This window comes from Micropterus dolomieu, linkage group LG07, assembly GCF_021292245.1.
Source record: "Micropterus dolomieu isolate WLL.071019.BEF.003 ecotype Adirondacks linkage group LG07, ASM2129224v1, whole genome shotgun sequence".
NCBI lineage: Eukaryota > Metazoa > Chordata > Actinopteri > Centrarchiformes > Centrarchidae > Micropterus > Micropterus dolomieu.
The window spans coordinates 22367236-22386202 of record NC_060156.1 but is presented as its reverse complement, the minus strand read 5'-3'; the positions used below and the strand labels follow the sequence as shown (position 1 = coordinate 22386202).

At 38.9% G+C, this 18967-nt stretch overlaps 1 protein-coding gene across 5 annotated transcripts in view; it reads right to left on the bottom strand.

Annotated features, from left to right (window-relative positions):
• LOC123974162 (mitogen-activated protein kinase kinase kinase kinase 4-like) overlaps positions 1-18967 on the bottom strand; it is a 102882-nt gene that overhangs the window by 33086 nt on the left and 50829 nt on the right. For all 5 annotated transcript variants that reach the window (XM_046054634.1, XM_046054637.1, XM_046054635.1 and 2 more), the window contains exons 4-12: positions 8262-8387; positions 6015-6125; positions 5720-5810; positions 4109-4239; positions 3398-3452; positions 2866-2944; positions 2580-2755; positions 2350-2422; positions 1712-1922 (exon numbers count right to left, since the gene is read on the bottom strand). In XM_046054634.1, coding sequence (XP_045910590.1) covers positions 1712-1922; positions 2350-2422; positions 2580-2755; positions 2866-2944; positions 3398-3452; positions 4109-4239; positions 5720-5810; positions 6015-6125; positions 8262-8387 — 1053 coding nt within the window. The remainder of the gene's footprint in view (positions 1-1711; positions 1923-2349; positions 2423-2579; positions 2756-2865; positions 2945-3397; positions 3453-4108; positions 4240-5719; positions 5811-6014; positions 6126-8261; positions 8388-18967) is intronic.

Genomic DNA, 18967 nt, shown 5'->3' with positions numbered 1-18967 from the left:
TTACAAAAAGGGTTATCAAACTCGTCCTCTGGGGACACCAATCATTTTTTCTCCCACTGCTACAGTCTAAAATTGATTTTGGAATCTATTATATAAAATTATCGAGCAAAAATCTAACCACTAGCCTTCAAGTCAAAAGTCTTTAATCCTATTACACAGAGATAATGTACAGGCATATAAACTGCACCTGACAAACTGGCTTTTCACACTATCAGCAGCTGCACAAACAACTTGAGACCAAAGTAGAGTAGTAGAGTCTGTTCCAGTCAGTGACAGCTCTACTGAAGAAATAGTTCCTATGAAAAGACTGTGGAGGATCAGCCAGAGTAAGCGGGAGATTGATTCTGGAGAGAGATGTGTTGTTGACCACTTGAAACTAATTTCTATTGACTTCTATTATATCTTCTATTGTATTAGGATGCAGACTGAAACCTCAGACGAATATCTCAAAATATGGACAAATAAATACGCACTTCAGTGATAGTTTTGTATCACTTTATATACACAACACAAATCTTCTTAGATGAGAACAGAGGAAAATGCTTGATGAAATTTAAGTCCTCGGCCTAAAATGTGTTTGGATTAGGTGCTGCATCTGATCATTAATCTGTGATTTCTTTTTTCAATTAAACAATTAATCATTTGGTTTATAAATATTATTTAAAACATATTTTTTTTAAATCCCAGAGCACCAATGTAACGTCTTAAATGAATTGTTTTGTCTGTCCAACAGTGCATAATATGTCCAAAAGCTAATTGTTTCAACACTCGCTGACATGACTGTTAGTGGTGTAATGTAATTTTAGGCATTGGTGAAGCCAGATTTACTGACAAGTCGTACCGTATATACAGCATGTAAAGCGAGTTTATTTTTTACCGATGCATGTATTTATTAAGCTTTTTATTTAGCACTGTATCATACTTGTCATACATCCATATCACATGCTGTCTTCTGTGATGTATTTCTAAAAAGATGATGTCATTCACTCTCAGGGGAGAATCTCTCCTGCTTGTTGAGGATGCGTGTAGGAAGCTTCATAAATAACGCAGGTCCTGCTCTGCAATCAGAGTATTTTTAGTCCTGTTCTAACTGTCAGTGTTACCCCTGGGAGGGATCCTGTGATGCTTGATAAATAATATATAAACTTTAGATATTTTATGTTTTCAATTAAACACAGTTTAGTTTAGTTCAGGTTTAGTTGAGCTGTTTGGGGCATCACTGCTATAGGTTTTTCCTGACATTTTTCGGACCGTTTTAATTGCTGAGAGGGGACAAGGCAGCGATGGGCAAGAAATACAAGTGATGAGATATTCAGTTTACCTTTTTTATCAAACCAAATTATTTGGACAATCAAAGAAAGGTAAATACATCCTACAATTACAATACAATTGTCCTCTACAATTGTGCAGTGTCCATACTCAATTAGCCTGGTAGACTTTGCTTGAGTAATAATTTTAATATCAATCTCTTTTTTCTTTCCCCCAAAACGTATTAGATGTTAGTGGTTTAATGGCCCTGCTGGATTCTGTTTCAGTGATGTCACAACATAGTGTGTAAAAAAAAAAAAAAGACCCAACGCGTAAAGAAAGCAGACTGCATTTGGAGCCAGCAGCTTATAGCCACTTCTACATGCACAGTCTGACCACAGCAGACCGTGCACACGTACTATTTGGATCCATATGACAAGTAATTCATAAGGCCTGTGCTCACCTCCTCGAGCCGTCTCCTTTGCTCCTTCTGCTGCTCTATACGTTTCTGCCTCTCGGCCAGTAGTTGCCGCTTGTACTCCTCCTGCTCACGGAGCTGCTGCTCCTGGAGGAGCTGTTGGCGACGCAGCGCCTCTGAGCGCTCCTTGTTCTCCTGCTGCAGCCGGATGAAGTCACGGCGCAAAGTCGACTCACCTGGCACGTTGACTATGGAGCTATATGGACGATGAAATGAGAGGCTTTAGCTGGTGTGCAAGATAAGTAAAAAGAGAATTTTAACTTCAGGACCCAAATAAATGCAGTACATCAGGAATGATTTCCTGATGTTAGGATACTGAGGATTTGGTGATAAAGTGGCATCACTAAGATTTTTGTTAAATACAATTGGCAAATCACTGATACCTGCTGTTGAGTTTGCATTTAAAATGTTCTAAACTCTAATTTCTGTAATTGTTTTGATTAAAGTTTTGGTTAGCTTCTTGTATTGGGAGAAGTTGTCATGTTTAGCTTGTTTGTAGCGCAGTTTGACAAGACAAATATACAGTATACACAGAGAGCAAGAGGCTTTCAAAGCAAACAACCAACAAATTCCTTTACACCATACTGGCTCATATGCGTTGTGATAATATATCCAGTACTTACCTTGGCTCTCCTTCTTGCTCAGATGCCTCTTCCTCCTCTTCTTCACTGCCACTGTATTCATACTCTGTCTCATCTGAGGGTAGTGAGGAAAAATAATAAATAATGATGGAAATTAATGGAAATTAATTGAATTGTTTCCTGTCCATCTGATAAAGACACAAAATCTCTCGGTTGGACTGTTAAGAGCAGCACTGTAATCGTAGGCAAACAGATCGCCCTCAGGTACTCACCCTTCTCGCCCCTCTTCTTCTTAGTTCGGTCGATGTGGTCTTTGAGCTGGATGCGGACCTGCCTCTCGTTGGGCTGGTCCCGGATGAAGGGGTGTTTCAGGAGCTGCTCGGTGGGAGGTCGTTGAGTGTAATTTTTCACCAGGCAGCCCTCGATGAAGCTGAAGAACTTCTTTGACCTATTAGGTTCAAGTTAGAAGTGATGTGTTTTGACGTGCATAAAATGACATTTTCATTAATATGGGAGATCCTTTTCACAGAGAGGATAAAGATTGAAAACTTAGCCCACCATTTTTTGGACTTGAGTCGAGGAGGAGGGTTTCTGGGAATAAGGAAGAGGGCTCTCATTGGATGCATGTCACACAGAGCTGGAGGAAACAAAGAAGAGAAGATAGGCGAGGGATTGGTGAGAGCCAAAATTCATACATTTTAGAATAGAATAAACAGGTTAAAAAGACAGTTAAAAGCCAATAATGAGTGAGTTCAGTGTACAGGAGGGGTGAAGCTGAAATGCTATGTTGAGATTAAAAATGTATTATGTCATTGTAAAATTGACTTTAGAATGATCGCTTGTCACTTGTTTACCACTTGCCAGTGTGAAAGTGTTGAAAGGTTTCCCATCTGTCTTTTACTCCTTCCACTATCTGCCGTCACCAAAAACTCTACAACCTTTAGCTTTCTTTGAAGAAGAAAAACTGCACTCTTTTACTGTTTAATGCAGTAACCATAAATATACCGATTTCTCAAAATTACTATTTAATGATTCAATGTTTTAAAAATGCCCCAAAAAACACCATCAGGTTACTGTGATGTGTACTTACGGGGAGCTCCCTCAGCCATCTCTATGGCCGTGATTCCACAGGACCACAGGTCACTCTGAAGGACAGAAGATAAGATTAGTTAAACAGTGAGTTTGCATGTTTCTCTCATTTCTCCATGTCTGTTCCTACTAAGCAGTAAATGTTTCTTATCTGAGGCAGCAGTGGTTCTCTCTCAGTGGGTAAGTGTTGTTACCCTCCAGAAATTAAGCAATTTCAGTTGGTGCAAGAACAGACTTGGAGAATGTTGATCTCTGATCCCAAACAGTGATTTCTGACACTTCAGGCTATTTTACAGCAATTTCAGATTCCAGAGACAGCCCTGTCCTAGTTACTCTGGATAATCCACAAACTACTTTCTGCACAGGGTGTGTCTGCCACAAACCAAAACCACAGATCTTGAAACCAGTGTGTGAAAATGTGTTTTTGTTATCTGGCTGCAGTGAACCCTTAAATATGTACCTATAGTAGAGGCCTCAAATATAGGCATTGTCACAGTGTCTAACCCAAAGATTAAAAACATTAAATGTTTTATGTTTTTATTCATAGCTAACACACCCAAATGCAAACTTCCAAAAATGTCTGGGTCGACTTTGCCACTTTCACTGTGTCACTTTGATAAGTTATTATTTATTCATACAGCCCTGCCCCTGTCACACTGTAAAACCACAGATCCAATTTATGTGCAGTTCAGATCCAGATCCAGTTCCTTACCCTATAGTCGTAGGTAGCATCTGGGTTTTCATCACAAGCGATGACCTCTGGAGCCATCCAATAGGGCGTCCCGATGAAGGTGTTCCTTCGACCTACCGTCCGGTCCAGCTGAGCACTCACACCAAAGTCCACTGGGAAATAGGACATTAACATCAGTTATTAGTGGTTAAAACCCAATCCTATAATGCATCTGAGAGTAAAAGAATATTTTTAGACTGATCAGTAAAATATCAAAAAAAAAAATTGTCCAATACGTTTGGGAACCTACTGATAGTGCACAACTTGAGGGTCATGTTATAGATACAGTATGAGAAACTTGAAAAATATATTGAAACAGTTTAGATCCTGTGTGAAAGCAGAATAACAGATGGGTCTTTCAAATGTCAATCCCTGAGCTAAATAAAAGATTCAGACTCTTGCCCTGGGAACCATGTTAATTAAAAATTTGACTCGTCCACCAAATTTAAGTCCACAGTCCCTGTCGGGTCCTGACTCAGAGTGTAAAGGTCAAGGTGCTGCTCTGTTACAAGGCTCTGTCTTGCCTCCCTTTAGCAAATTGTTTTATTATGGCCACAGTGGGACAAGGTCACAAAATGTAATTTAATCAAGATGGACAAGATGGCCTAGAATTATTTAATATTATATATTATAAATATATATTTTCAGAACTTTCCAGCACTATATAACAAAAATCCTAATGACATAATGAATATTAACGCAAAGATGACCCGAATAAGCAGTAGAAAATGGATGAAGTTTGAGCTAAAATCAGCACTTACTCATTACGAGATGATATAACCTTTTTCACATTTAAATTTTTTCATTTGACGTTTTTATCCAAAGCTACAATTGCTACACATGTCAGAGGTCGCACGCCTCTGGAGCAACTAGGGGTTATGTGTCTTGAATTCTCACACCAAAGCATGTGTCTTATCCACTGCACCATCACTACCCACATTTAGTTTTGTGAGGAAACTAACTTTTTCGGTTTGTTGATTGATGTGAGAAACTTTATGTTAACTGCTCCTGGCAACAGCTACCACAGTTTCCATGACTGGGATGGGGTACTTACAGTTTCCACCTGCCAGCTGGTGCACACGTCTCAAATCAGGTTTAAGTGTGTCCGCGCACCGATAGACAGGCTGAGAGAGGCATGTGAGGACGCACAGGCCCTACATACCTAATCACGGTTACTTTTTGTTTGTTTGCTTGATGTTAATTAATACAGCTTAAAGCTTTTATGGGCTTTTTTGTGTATCAATAAATGGACATACTGTGTGAAAATGTCTGTACCAAAGAACCTAGACATTTTTCTGTGGTAGGATAATTTGCAACATGATGATCAAAATACATCTACAGTTATCTTTTAATAAATTGAAACTGAAAATAAATTAAAAGTTTCTAAAGTATTTGCATTACTGTGTAAGGGCCTTTTATATAGGCCATGTGCAATCATGTGAAACATTACAAAACAACTGTGGTCATGAAAAAGTTCTGTCTGGCAATCTGTATTTTTTCAGTGCAGTCGTCCAAACCTCAGTGCCGGCTGTGCTCCCAGTCTGCAGGCCCAGTTTGGACCCACAGTTCAACCAAAACAAAATCAACGCATACCCAGTTTGACTTCCGCATTTTCAGTCAGCAGCACGTTTTGTCCCTTGATGTCACGGTGGATGACATGATGAGCATGCAGGTGAGCTAATCCCTGCAGTGAGAAAAGGAAAAAAACAAAAACATATTAACATATTAAATGCTGCTTCACAGAGCAGTTGTGGCCTTTTCCAGCAATTTATCAGCCCAATATAACAGGAGACACTTTCAGTCTTTAGTGACAAAACCTGTTTGAGTTTCCTGCTGTAATATATTTGATTCTGAATTGGAAATTGGCATGTAGTAAAAGGGGACTAACCCTCAGGATCTCTCGGGAGATGTAGGCGATCCAGTCCTCCTTCAGTGTGTTGCCTTTGGTGTTCTTCACCAGATCTGTGATGGAACCCGCACCACAGAACTCCATCACCAGCTGGAGGAGAGAACAAGAGATACTGAGAAGACTGTGGTCATTTACACACACATACTCTCAATCATTCTGCCAGTTAATGAGACCATCTGCAAAAAGGTGCTACACGCAGTATTGTACCATCAATAAAGCATCACCACATTCATTTTGTAGTATAACTACCTTCAACAAACAAGACAATCGCTCAGGAAATTGTCAGTCTCTGTCAGCCTGTGCTTTATTTTCCATCTTTCGATTTATTTCCCTCTTTTGGTCAGATCTGGATGGAAATGTATCTGGTGTCAGCATATCATAGGAGGAGTAAAAGGCGGATTGGAAAATTCCCTTCCTCCATGTTTACCCTGTGTAGGGATTGGGATGGGAGACTGGAAGTAATGGGCTGATAGGAAATGTGGTCTAATATGAAGAAACATGAGCATTAAGAAAACCACTGATGAGCACCTTCAACAGCTGGTGAACATGGACTATTATGCAGTAGGTCTCTCCACTTTAATGTAAAGTCCTCAACACTTTTAATGTCAATAACGCTCATAGCTAAAAGATTTGCAAAAATAGGCTATCAGGGCTGGTCAAAATCAATATCATGATATCAGTAAGAATATTTTTCTGATTTACATATAAATCACAGTATAGCAAAGATATGCAAAATCACATATAAAATAATCAAATACATGTTTAAACATCCCCTCCAGACATGTTTTAGTACATATATAAATAAAATAAAAGCAACGTGACAGCAGACAGCATGAAGACACTGACAACACTGATGGATGTAAGGGGGTCGCAGAGACAGATGTAAAAACAAATACAGGGCCATGTTGTGGGGTGAGCTCTCTCCTCTCTAGGAACAGCAGAGCTGCAGGCCATAAAACAAGGTAAAATTGCCTTCAACAAACTGAGCTGCAATAAATCTTCCCTGCTGCTTTTTGTTCTTCTCTCCCTTCGCTAATCATCTCTTTCCATTTCGTTCCTCATTTTTGCTTCATTTGTTTTATTCATTTCCTCCGCACTTGTTTGTCTTTTCTTTGATTTGCTGTGTTTTTGTCAGTGGTGGAAAGTACAGTTACTCGTTTGATGTACTTTACTTGAAGTAAATTTTAAGCTACTTCTACTCCACTACATTTCACAGGGAAACGTACTTTTTACTCATTTATCTGACAGCTTTAGTTTTATTAGTTCATATTAGCTCCACTTCAACCAGCTGTAACATTAAATGTTACAGTAATAATAATCCGATAACACAGTATGAAACAGTAGCATTTTAATGGCAAGGGCCATTCTGCTGCCTACTTTTACTTTTGATACTTTAAGTACTTTTTGTTGCTAATACTAAGTACAATTTGAAATGCAGGACTTCTTTTTATAACAGAGAATTTTTAGTGTGACATTGCTATTTGCTTTAAGTCAAATATCTAAATACTTCTTCCATCACTGTGTTTCCTTTCTTTCTCCTCCAAGATGAGGGCCAGTGGAGGCTGCAATGTTGGGGGGAAAAACATTTACGTTGTATTAACTGTTACTGTTTACAAGCAGTGAGTGAACAGGTGCGAGCATATTAACTCTGTATATAGACCCCATTTCGCCACTCCGAGAGTTTGTTGTTGCTGATCTGTTACATCTCTCTAGTCGAGTGAATTTTTTGGGCATTGTATATGTGAAAACCTAACAGTTCATTCCTTTAGTTGTTTGTTTTTTAATTCATGCAACATACCTGTTCATTATAGTAATCTAAATATCCGAACATGTATTCTAAGATACACCAATAGTCATGTGAATTCAAGTAAATTCAACTATTTTTTTTAAATTAAATCAACTTCTAGCAGTAACCAAATGGAAGACGTTTTGTCCAGAGGCTGGACTTGCAGCCTGGTTTAAAACCTCTTGACAGATGACAGACAATAATCCACTTTTAGGAACAAACTTCTTTTCAGGATTTCTGATGGCGTTCCACTTGTCTCTATTTTCCTGAAAATGTTCTTACTTGACTTTATTCTGTTGCTTGTGTATTTTAGTTATGCTATGTCAGGAATTGAGAGGTAATGATTGGTCGGAATAATTGCTTTATTCAATTTCAGGAGAATTTAACTGATAACACATGTCAAGACATTACATAAATATTAATGGTAGAAGTAGCCTCACCCATAGCTGGTCGTCATGGCCCGGTGGACTTTTCTTGATGAAGGCTCCATAGTAGGTGGCTATATTTCTGTGGTGGGAGTACTTCTTCAGCATGTTGATTTCCAGCTTAATTTCCTCCTCTTCATCCTAAAAGAGAGAGAGAGGCCCATCAGTGTGGAATTATTACATTCTTATTGCACGTGAGATGGCGAGAAAGCAATTATCTGAACTAATGGACTAGATCAAAACAAACTATACAAGTCTATTTTCTACTGGTCAGGTTGTTAAAGCTGGAGACACAGAGAAAGTATGGAAAATTAACACCAAGACTGTGACAGGTAAACAACAGTTGCTATTGAGTTTTCATGATTGGGTGACCTGGAAAGATGGTCACACTATGTTTTTTATTATTTTATTCCTCTTCCAAGGTTATTAATCACAAATCGGGAAAGTCCTTACAAGTCTTTTAAAACCTACATGCATTTTTCATCTTTATTGGTTTCACACACTTGGCTTACTTTAGAGAGCTTTAAATCAAAAGTCCAAATTACACACTGCACACTGAGATTTGGAAATATCAGGCCCCGTTTGGCCCGTAGGTGAAAAGGGGTTTTCTGTTCCGCCTATAAAATGCTAACAGTTTCCATTCAGACGACTCAGACACAAGCTATAACTCCACTACACGGATTTACGCAAGCATTTTAACTGACTGGTAACTGATAGTACAACATACCAAAATACACACAGGAGTATGCACACAAACCAGCAAAACATCAAATGATCTAATCTGCATCTAACAAAGCACCTTTAAACACAAGCATACATATTCATGTTGATGTTAACTATTTGGTAAATTTTTTTTTTTATTATTGCCAACCAACATTAATAAATTAAATCATAAATTAATTAATGAATATATCATCAAGTTTAAAATACCAAACACACTGACTTCTTCCCTGTTTCTACATTACCACCACGTGCTATAAGACTACGACTGAACTTGCGGCGCTGTTAAAAGTCCATAACATACAAATTCAACATACACATTCAAATACACAGCCGTTCTTTCACACACACACTCAGATGAGAAATAATCTCTGCTTTATATTTAATTCAAAATGTCCATTAATCATCATGTGAAAGGACTTTTAGCCTGTGTTTACCCTGAAGGTCTGCAGAGTTGTACAGCATCACCTTTTGTTGCGTAGCTCTCCATTGCAGCCAGTCTTTACAGCTGGATGTCAAGCAGCTCATTGGGAAGTGTCGTGAATGGAACTTCCCACTTTTTTCCAAAATATTCAGACTTGTTCCACCATGTTTTAGCAGAACGAGCCAATTATTTTCACCCTTCATCTCTATAATATTTAAAGTGTTGGTCCACCTCCCAATGGGACACTTAGAGTCATAAAGACGGTAAAGAAAATACATGAAAAAATAATAGTAAAAAGGCTAAATAAAACTCCCAGCAACCAAAGTTGAAACTCTGGAACTTTCCCCCTAAGCTGTTGTCAGTCCATCTATGAATAAGACATACTGAAAGGCCAAGCAAGGAAACAAACAATGTCCAAACCAGTGTAATAAACGGATATCACTCCAAACAAACACGCAGCCTGAACACAAAATGATAACCGAGCCAAACAAACTACCTATCTCTCCCTCTCGCCTTCTCAGGATATTACAGCACAGACTCAGACACGCGTACAGGCACAAAACAAGATCAAGCGATTACTTCTCAATCATCGTGGCATCACTGAGGCCGGGTGACATTTATTTGTGAGCGATTTGCATCAGCCGAACCCGTGTATCTGATCCCGTAGGCCGACGTGGGGCAGACATAACATGACATTTCCACTGAATGGTCGCAGAAGACAGACGGCTGCAGCCCGGACTCCTGAGCAAACGTAGCGGCGACCTTTTGCCATTTTCTAGTACAGATGTAGCAGCTGTATCATTTACACTTGCTTCGCTGATGTTGCACTTTGGCTCGTTTTGAAAAAGAGTCTATCGTGCTAGCAGCTCTGTGAGACCGTGCTTAAGCACAGCAGTGCTGTACAGTCGAGTCTGATGGGAACGTCATTAGTTTTGCAGTTATTTGGTCATAAACTAAAGTATTGGACAAATTAAAATTTTAACCTGATGATGGTGCTAGATGAAAAGCCAGAGGCACCAAAGTTATTACAAATCACCCTGAGGAGGACATGAACGTCTGTACAAAAAGTCATGCCACTTAATTCAATAAACGTTTCACATTTCATTCAAAACCACAAAAGTCGGCCTCACGTGGAGCTCATGGGATCAACATAGTCAGTAGGATAGATCACCTGGAGAGAGACAATGAATGTCTACACAGAAACTAATGGCAATGTACCCCATAGTTGTTTTAGTCTATACCAAAGTGGTGGACCAACCAACCAACCGACAGACAGCAATTTCAGTAGACATTACTAGCTGAATTGGCTTTGGGGATCTAACAGAAGATTACAATGTGGTCGACTAAAATGATAATTGATAGCTATAATTAAACTTCTACTTCTGTCTGAATTGAAAATCAAACACTGGTTTGATCAATAAGCATCAAAAAACTTTTCCAAAAACACTACATTGTTGTGTTGTGCACTCATTTCACACTTTAAGTATTATCCCTTCTTCAACATTCACTGTGTCATCTGTGCCATCAACAGACAGAAGCAGAAACATAAACTGCAGGAGAAAATACAATGCAGCTAAACATATCTTTAGACCAATCACACGCAGAGCTCCCTGCTGAGGAGAATAACAGCCCAATGTCTTAGAAAATGCAATGAAACTAAAAACAGTTATAGAAGAAAACCACTAAAATGACTGAACTATAGTGAAGTTATATAAGGATAGTTTTTTTAATTGCCTTTATATTTATCGCTGCAGGTAGCTCTTTCTGTTGGCTGGCAAATTCAGTTAGGCTGTCAAAACAGTTTTTTTTGTTTTTCTTTTTAACACAGGAAATGATTGGTGTTCAATGTTGTTGCTTGCAGAAATTAAAACACTCACATCTTATCAAGCATTGCAGCTGCAGAAGCAACAGATGCCAACGACTATGCTGACATTTCTGAGTCTGGTCCAGAGCTTAAAGGGCAATTCAGCCAAACTTATTTAAAAGATGAAAGAATCCACTGTAAACTTCTACATATCTATAAAAACACATTACCTGCAGCTCAGCTCAGTTCAGCTCAGCTTCACTATCTCTGAAATCCAGAACACCCAGTCAAACTGATTTTTGGTGACTGACAACTGAACTTATCTATGATTATTTAAATATCAGCTAATTTTATGCTGTCAGACATTTGTGTGTTTTTAAATAGTAGAGGTATCACTTCGGAACAAAACTCCTCATTTGTTCTTGTTAAGTCCTCCCACTAACTATATTTGCACTTTAAGCTGTTATTTCTGTGATGAGGAAGTTAAACCGAGCTTGTTTTCTCATGAGATGTTTAAGCAAGCAGCAGGAGCAAGAGGACATTGCCGAGCACGTCCATATTTGTCCGCCACAAAAAGCTGTTCGCTTGTTATTTATTTTGCTTTAATTTGGGGTGGCCGTTCGAAGAGTTCAACAGGGGTTTTGAGTGTGTAAAGATCATGGGGGTCAGTCTATCAGCCAGCTAGTCAGCCAATCCCTTGAATCACAGTCAGCCAGCCAGTTGGTTACTGCTTCAGTCAGGCAGCCAGTCATTTAGCCAGGCAGCTAGCCAACCAGTGAGTCAGGAAGCCAACAAACCAGACTGCTAGCCGGCCATGCCTTCTGTTAATCCACTCATCAGAAGCAGACCAAGCAGTCATCCAGCCAGTCAACCAACAGGTGAGCCAGCCAATTAGTCGGTCAGTTAGATTTACCTTTCCTTAATAATTTTTATGTGGAAATTTGAGCAGGATCATGCTAAAAGATGTACACAAAGTGAACAAACAGACAAACAGTACCTTCTATGGTCAGGAGAACATCCCATCGCCCACAAACTGTCAATCATCTGAACTTTTTTGGAACAAGTGAGCATAATTACAGATGCAGAGGACAGACTGGAGGAGGAGAAACACAGCAGGAACGCTCTTACACATTTTTCACCAAGGGAGACGAATAAAGGTTCAAAATAACAGCTTAAAGAGGGGAAGAGAAGATCGACTTCAATCGACAAAACATAAGGAACATTCCGTTATGTTCAGGCCAGTGCAGATGGTTTGAGAGACTTTTATGCTCATGTAAATAAGACAAAGCGGTCTCAAAAGGTTTCTTCTGGAATATACTGTATATTCTTGAACAAAAAGGAAAGCCTAGCAAACCAAAACAATCGGTCATCGCTGGATTATAAAGCAACAGCCTTAAGACGCTTAACCACAATGATGTACTGGGAAAAAGGTGCCAGGCAGAAAGAGACGTCACTGTCTTGCTTCTTCTAGCAAGATGGTGACAGTGACTTTGCGTACTAATTCCAAAATTATACTTTTTTGATACCCGTTGTTGGGTTTTTAATTTAACAAAAAAAAGTCATGCTTCTCAAATGCATCAGTGTTGAGGTACAGTGTGCCAAAACACGAACCACCATCCAAGACCACTGGCTGAATATAAAAAGGTATCATCAAAACTATGATAGAAAGCGGCAGATATCTGATCAAAGTGTAAGAAGAATAACAAAGAATCTGAAAGGACTGCAACTGATGATTTGTTTATTGATTATTCTGATAGATTATTTGTCTACCTAAACATTTTTTATTTAGTCTAGTGATAAAAATGCAAATCACAATTTCCCAGAAGGGGCGTGTCTTGCCTCGGTCATATGTTCCCCTATGTCTCTCTCTCTCTCCATCTTGTTTGTACACTGTCCATTTATTTTGGGCACTTATTGTGTCCATCACATTTGTCCTTGTAGCATCACTGTGCATAACTGTCTCCTGTAATGACTTTAGTTCATGTATCCCATCACTATGACAACTCACCTCTCTCTCTCTCTCTCTCTCTCTCTCTCCCTCCTTCACTCTCTTTCTCTGTCTGTCTCTCTTTGTCTCACTTTCCCTGAACTATATATCCGCAGTTAAGTTGTTGAAAACAAGGCGTCCTGAAGCTACTCATTATCATTCCTGGGCATGAAATGGTGGGGAGACTCGGTGGCGGCCATATTGCTGCTAAAGTATTACAGCACACAATGTGAGCAGAGCTAACAGAACCGCGACCCCGGGGGAGCGGACAGCCGCAAAATTGAAGCATAATGGAAAATGGAAGCTGAGTAGGAGGGAGGCTTTGGCTTCAACAAAGGCCAAGCGAGGTCAACATGTCATTAAGAGGCACCCAGGAACCTGGAGGGACTTGTTTCCGGGATTATTTTAAACACTTGCTGCATTCCGGTCATACCTGAAGAAACTTCATGCATTGCAAATGCAAATTTAAAGTTTGTTACCATTGTCACGTTGGTTGTATTATTGTGAATCTAATCTCTCAATTCGCATTATTTCACATTTCTGGTTTGTTAGGGATGATTTGTAGCAGCCTGAGCACCAAGATAAAGACTAAACAAAAAAAGACAGGAACACCCAGACCACAACTTAAATCAATTAATTTTCTGGGTGCAATTAGCATTCAAATGTGACAAACCTCTGAAGTATGACTAAGTAAGAATTCTTCTTCTTCATTTTCAAAAAGCTTTCACATTACTCTATACAAGCTCACGCGGCTGTTAAAATGTATCCTCTTTTGAGAAAAAGCTCAGGTTGTAATGTTAATTGCAAAGAAAACCAATTGGTAGATAGATAAACGTTGAGGTCTAATGATTGTTTCTGATCCTTTTGAGTCATGCTGAAGTAAGTGTTCAATCAGAGTTAAAGGCTGAAGCTACTATGAAGCTGAAGCTGTCTGACTTACAGATTCAAGCAGGTATTCTTTTACAAAGTTACTTTATTTTTAGTACAAAGTTCCCTCTTTTCCCTCGGCCGCACCGCAGCAAGAATACATAAAAAAGGATTATAAAAGGGGTAGCTCAAATCAAGCAATCTGATTGGTTCATATCAGTGATATAATGAGCATATATAACGGGTATCACGTTGAATTCCTTTGCACAGATCCGTATCACTCCGCGACAAACAGGGTTCAAGTTATAATCGGAGCTTCGTGGGGGTCTCACGTCCCATTTACACCTGGTACTAAAATGCAATCTGATACAGATCTGATCTGACAGATCACATTTTACCGGCGGAGATGTCTGCGATATTGCAACAAAGTTTAAGTTTCAATAGCCTGTTCAAAAGACTATTGCTCAAGGAGAAATGCAGTTCTGCCCCTTATGGTAGGTATAATATTAAAATGTTATTATTTTACGCACTGCTTGCCGCCGGCACACAAGAGCAAGCATATTATAAGTTACCAAAATCTACTGACGCTGGACAGTTTTTAGTGGCTGCACAATAAACAGTTCTAATAATTCTAGCCTTTGATGTATGTTGCTTAGCAACCGTCAAAGCCCACCGGCAGCCTGGTGGAACTACTTTTTGCACTCATAAATGTCTGTTGATGAAATAAAACAAAGTCAAATTGTAGTGCGTCTGTTAGCCTACTTTCTTTTTGCCACACTTGGTAACCGTTTTATAAAAGCTTCGCGTCGGGCCGAACAACGCCCCTTAACTGTGATATAATATAGCGTATACCACGACCTGTTCTGAGCTATTGCTTAAATATCATACTAAAGAGGCTGTAACTTTGGAAGATATCCACTGGATTTGTCCAAAACCTCATATTAGCTTTAGCTGAAATTTAGTAAGCATTTTTGCAGTAACTGTAGATTTTGTCCCCTAGGGCTGCAGCTAACGATGATTTTAGTAATCAAGTACTGATTTCTTTATAGTGTGTGAGTATAATACTCTTATTTCATGTAAAGGCTGCAAAGCAGTCAAAAGTTACAATTTAAAGCTGTAATATGCACATTTGCATTGTTATTAATGTTCATATATTTGTTAAATGTCTGTTTTATTATAATATAATACAATATATCACATCTTTGAAAAATTTGAATAGATAAACTAGCTGATTCAATCTGACTCCACTGTTGCATGACGTCCACATACATGGGCAGTTGGTTTTGGGTGTATAAAAACTACATTTTACTCTAAATTTTAATTTATAAAACATAAACCTGTTAATAATACTTTACTGTATATACTACTATTTTTCTTCTTTGAATAAAAGGCATTTAGCACATGGCCATCACAGTCGGCCATCTTGGATTGATGAGTAACCACTGTTACAATGTTGCTATCAATCAACTGACACTGTCCTCAAATGACTTAGACCATGATACAGTAACGTATCCCATAATGGAGTTAAACCATAACCAAACCAACAAATGTGGACACCATGCATGAAAGGGTTAACTCGATCATAGTGTAAGTGCGATGTGCGACAGTAATAATTGTCCGTGCGAAACAGTTTGCTCTAGTTTAGATTATAGTTTAGATATAGATTAAACGAAGCATTGATGCAAAGAATTTGCGTGTTTGCGTAACAATTTTCTGACCTCATTTTTGAATTTAGCGCCAGTTCACGAGGATGCAGAAATGGCAGAGCTGCTAAAGACGTCTTTTAAGGGGTGTAGGTCCAGTAAGAGGGAAAAATCTACTTTAAAGCCATACTTCAGCTAGTGACCTACAGTAAGTTTGTTGTGTGGGTTTGGTCTGTTAAATGCACAGTTCAAAGTAAATTTCATATGCTATGTTTTTCCTTTGAAGTCTCAGCATCATCTGATATTTTGATGAGGGCCAGTATCTTATTTTATTGATATTATTTTCAACAAATTAATATTTGCACTGGATGGTTGGAAGGACAGCCTATTTTAAGTTATGTTGTATTGTAATGAAATTCATTAAATAAAAAATGTTATGTTTTCAATGAAATGTCAAATTAAAGTTTTAAGCATTACTGTACTGTAGCCTTGTTCTTCTCTTGACAAATGTTGGGCTGATGTTCAAGAGAGATCATGTCTATGTCCTCATTATAATAAGGATTTGTGTTACGCAGATATCCAAAAGTAATGTAACTAGTAGTGTAACTAGTTACTTTCAGCAGTGCGTAATCTAGTAAAGTAGGGCATTACTTTTTTTTAAAAACTAGTAATGTGTAATCCATTACCTTTTTTGAGTAACTACCCCAACACTGATAATAACATATTATCATACATCATCTTCAAAGTTATTACAGTTGGTCCTGTTGAAAGTGAATGTCTGTACCAAATTTTCTGCTGATCCACCCAATAATACATAGATATTCTATAATTTCTCTCCATAAGTGAAAACTTTTACCTGTTGATGGCACTGAAATGGCCTGAACAGTCATTAGGATCTTTCTCTGGTGACGGTGAATATATAGATCAAATTTAATTGCAATCTATCCAATGGTCCGACCAACTGAATGACACAGCAATTTCTACAAACATGCAATTGCTTTGGTTAAAATTTTGTTGTGAGGATAGAGGCCCAAAATAGCAATACAGAACACAGCAGTGGTCAAAAGTATATGCATTTGTTGTTTGACATGGCTGGACAGTTTAAGCAGATTTTTCTTTAATTTTCCATGACAATTCCACACCTTCAACACCCTCCCACTTTTCACTTTCACACCTTCTGAATGGACAGGGAGCAGAGGGAGGGGGTGGGGGAGGGAGAGAGAGAGTTGACTTGCTTTAATGTGTCTAGCTTGAAAGAAGAATAACAAGTGAGAAAAGATGGTGAGAAAAGCAATTCATTCCCCAGTGGAACAGAAAGGTAGAAATAAGATGCGTGCTGTGAAGTTTTTCCACTAATCAAGATCGATTTTTTCCCTCTTTAGTCCCACTGGATTCTATCAAGTCAACAGCAGCAGTGAGAGACTCCGAATGCAGAGCTGCTGCAGCAACATTTCTCTCTCTCTCTCTCTCTCTCTCTCTCTCCCCGTTTCTCTGCTTTTCACTCGGTTTTCCTTTCAGGGACGAGGATGACTTCACACACTATGTCAACTCTCCTACGGTCTCTCTCCTTCTCCACCGAACACAGACATGGCGAATGAAGGAAAGATGGCGAGGGATGGAAACGAGAAGCGTACAAGCAGGGAATGCGCCATAAAAGGGGAAGAGAAGGAGAGAAACCACAGAATGAAGAATCTGGATGAACGCAACACAAAAAAAATAATAATAATAAAATAAGAGTATATAACGGAGGGAGGGGATGGATGGACAAAGGAGAAGAGAGGCGGCGAACGGATGTGAGCGATGGAGGTGAAGAGACAAGCAGACAAGCAGCGACAGCCCCTCCCATAATCCCACTGCACTTCAGCTGAACCTTCTCAAAAGGAGGAAAGGGAAAAAAAAATCTCTCACTGATTTCTTCCCCTCGTTTAAGCTCCCTGTCTAAGGTTTCACTCGCTTGGTTTCTCCCTTTCCATCTTCTTCTCTTACCACCCTAATTGTTATTCAGTTAGCTCAACACACCACATGTTCTTTTTTTGGGGGGGGTATCAGATGTTAATTAGAAAGGTGGCATAGATGAACGCTCAGAACAGAGGAAACTTTAGGTGTTGGCACAGAACACATCCACAGTCACGAACATCTTAACCTTGAGAGCTGTTTTTCGATACTTTGGCAGCATAAAGACTGACACAAAACAGACTGCTGGTGTATAGTATATTGTAACAGGGCGGAATAGCACAAACTTCATTTATCACCTGAAACACTTACATCCAGTAAAGCGCACAGAGGTAAAGCGCTTACACAAAACACCTGCGATTAGACCTATGCCCTTGAATGAGCTGCATTAGATTAAAATTCCGTCTATTAAGGCATTGATGCCTAAATTGTTGTTTCAGCTCTGTACAAAATAAACAGGTATTTTAACGCAGCTGTACGACCCTCTGCACGTCTGCTGGTTTTATCTTTAAGACAAACTGCAAAAGGCACTGAGTATATACACAGATGAAGGTAATTCTGTTCCCTTCTTTACCTGCGAACATTTATTATCATTGATTTATACTTAAATGATTTAAGATTGTAGGGTTTTTTTGTAAGGTTTTTGTTTGAGAACCACTTTACCTACTACTAGGGAATTTTAAGCTTTAGTATTTAATCTTAGCAGAAATCCTGAATTGGTTTTCATTGTTTATATCTATATTAAGTGATAAAAATATTTCTATAAAGCCCAACACACTGAATGTCACTCGTCATCCTCTCTCTCCCTCTCTGTGTATGGAACAGGAAATTGTATGTGGGTCAGAGCACATACAGTGGGTACGGAAAGTATTCAGACCCCTTTAAATTTTTCACTCTTTGTTTCATTGCGGCCATTTTCCAAAAATCAAAAAAGTTCATTTTATTTCTCAGTAATGTACACTCAGCACCCCATCTTGACAGAAAAAAACAGAAATGTAGAAATTTTTGCAAATTTATTAAAAAAGAAAAACTGAAATATCACATGGTCATAAGTATTCAGACCCTTTGCCGTGACACTCATATTTAACTCAGGTGCTGTCTATTTCTTCTGATCATCCTTGAGATGGTTCTACACCTTCATTTGAGTCCAGCTGTGTTTGATTATACTGATTGGACTTGATTAGGAAAGCCACACACCTGTCTATATAAGACCTTACAGCTCACAGTGCATGTCAGAGCAAATGAGAATCATGAGGTCAAAGGAACTGCCTGAAGAGCTCAGAGACAGAATTGTGGCAAGGCACAGATCTGGCCAAGGTTACA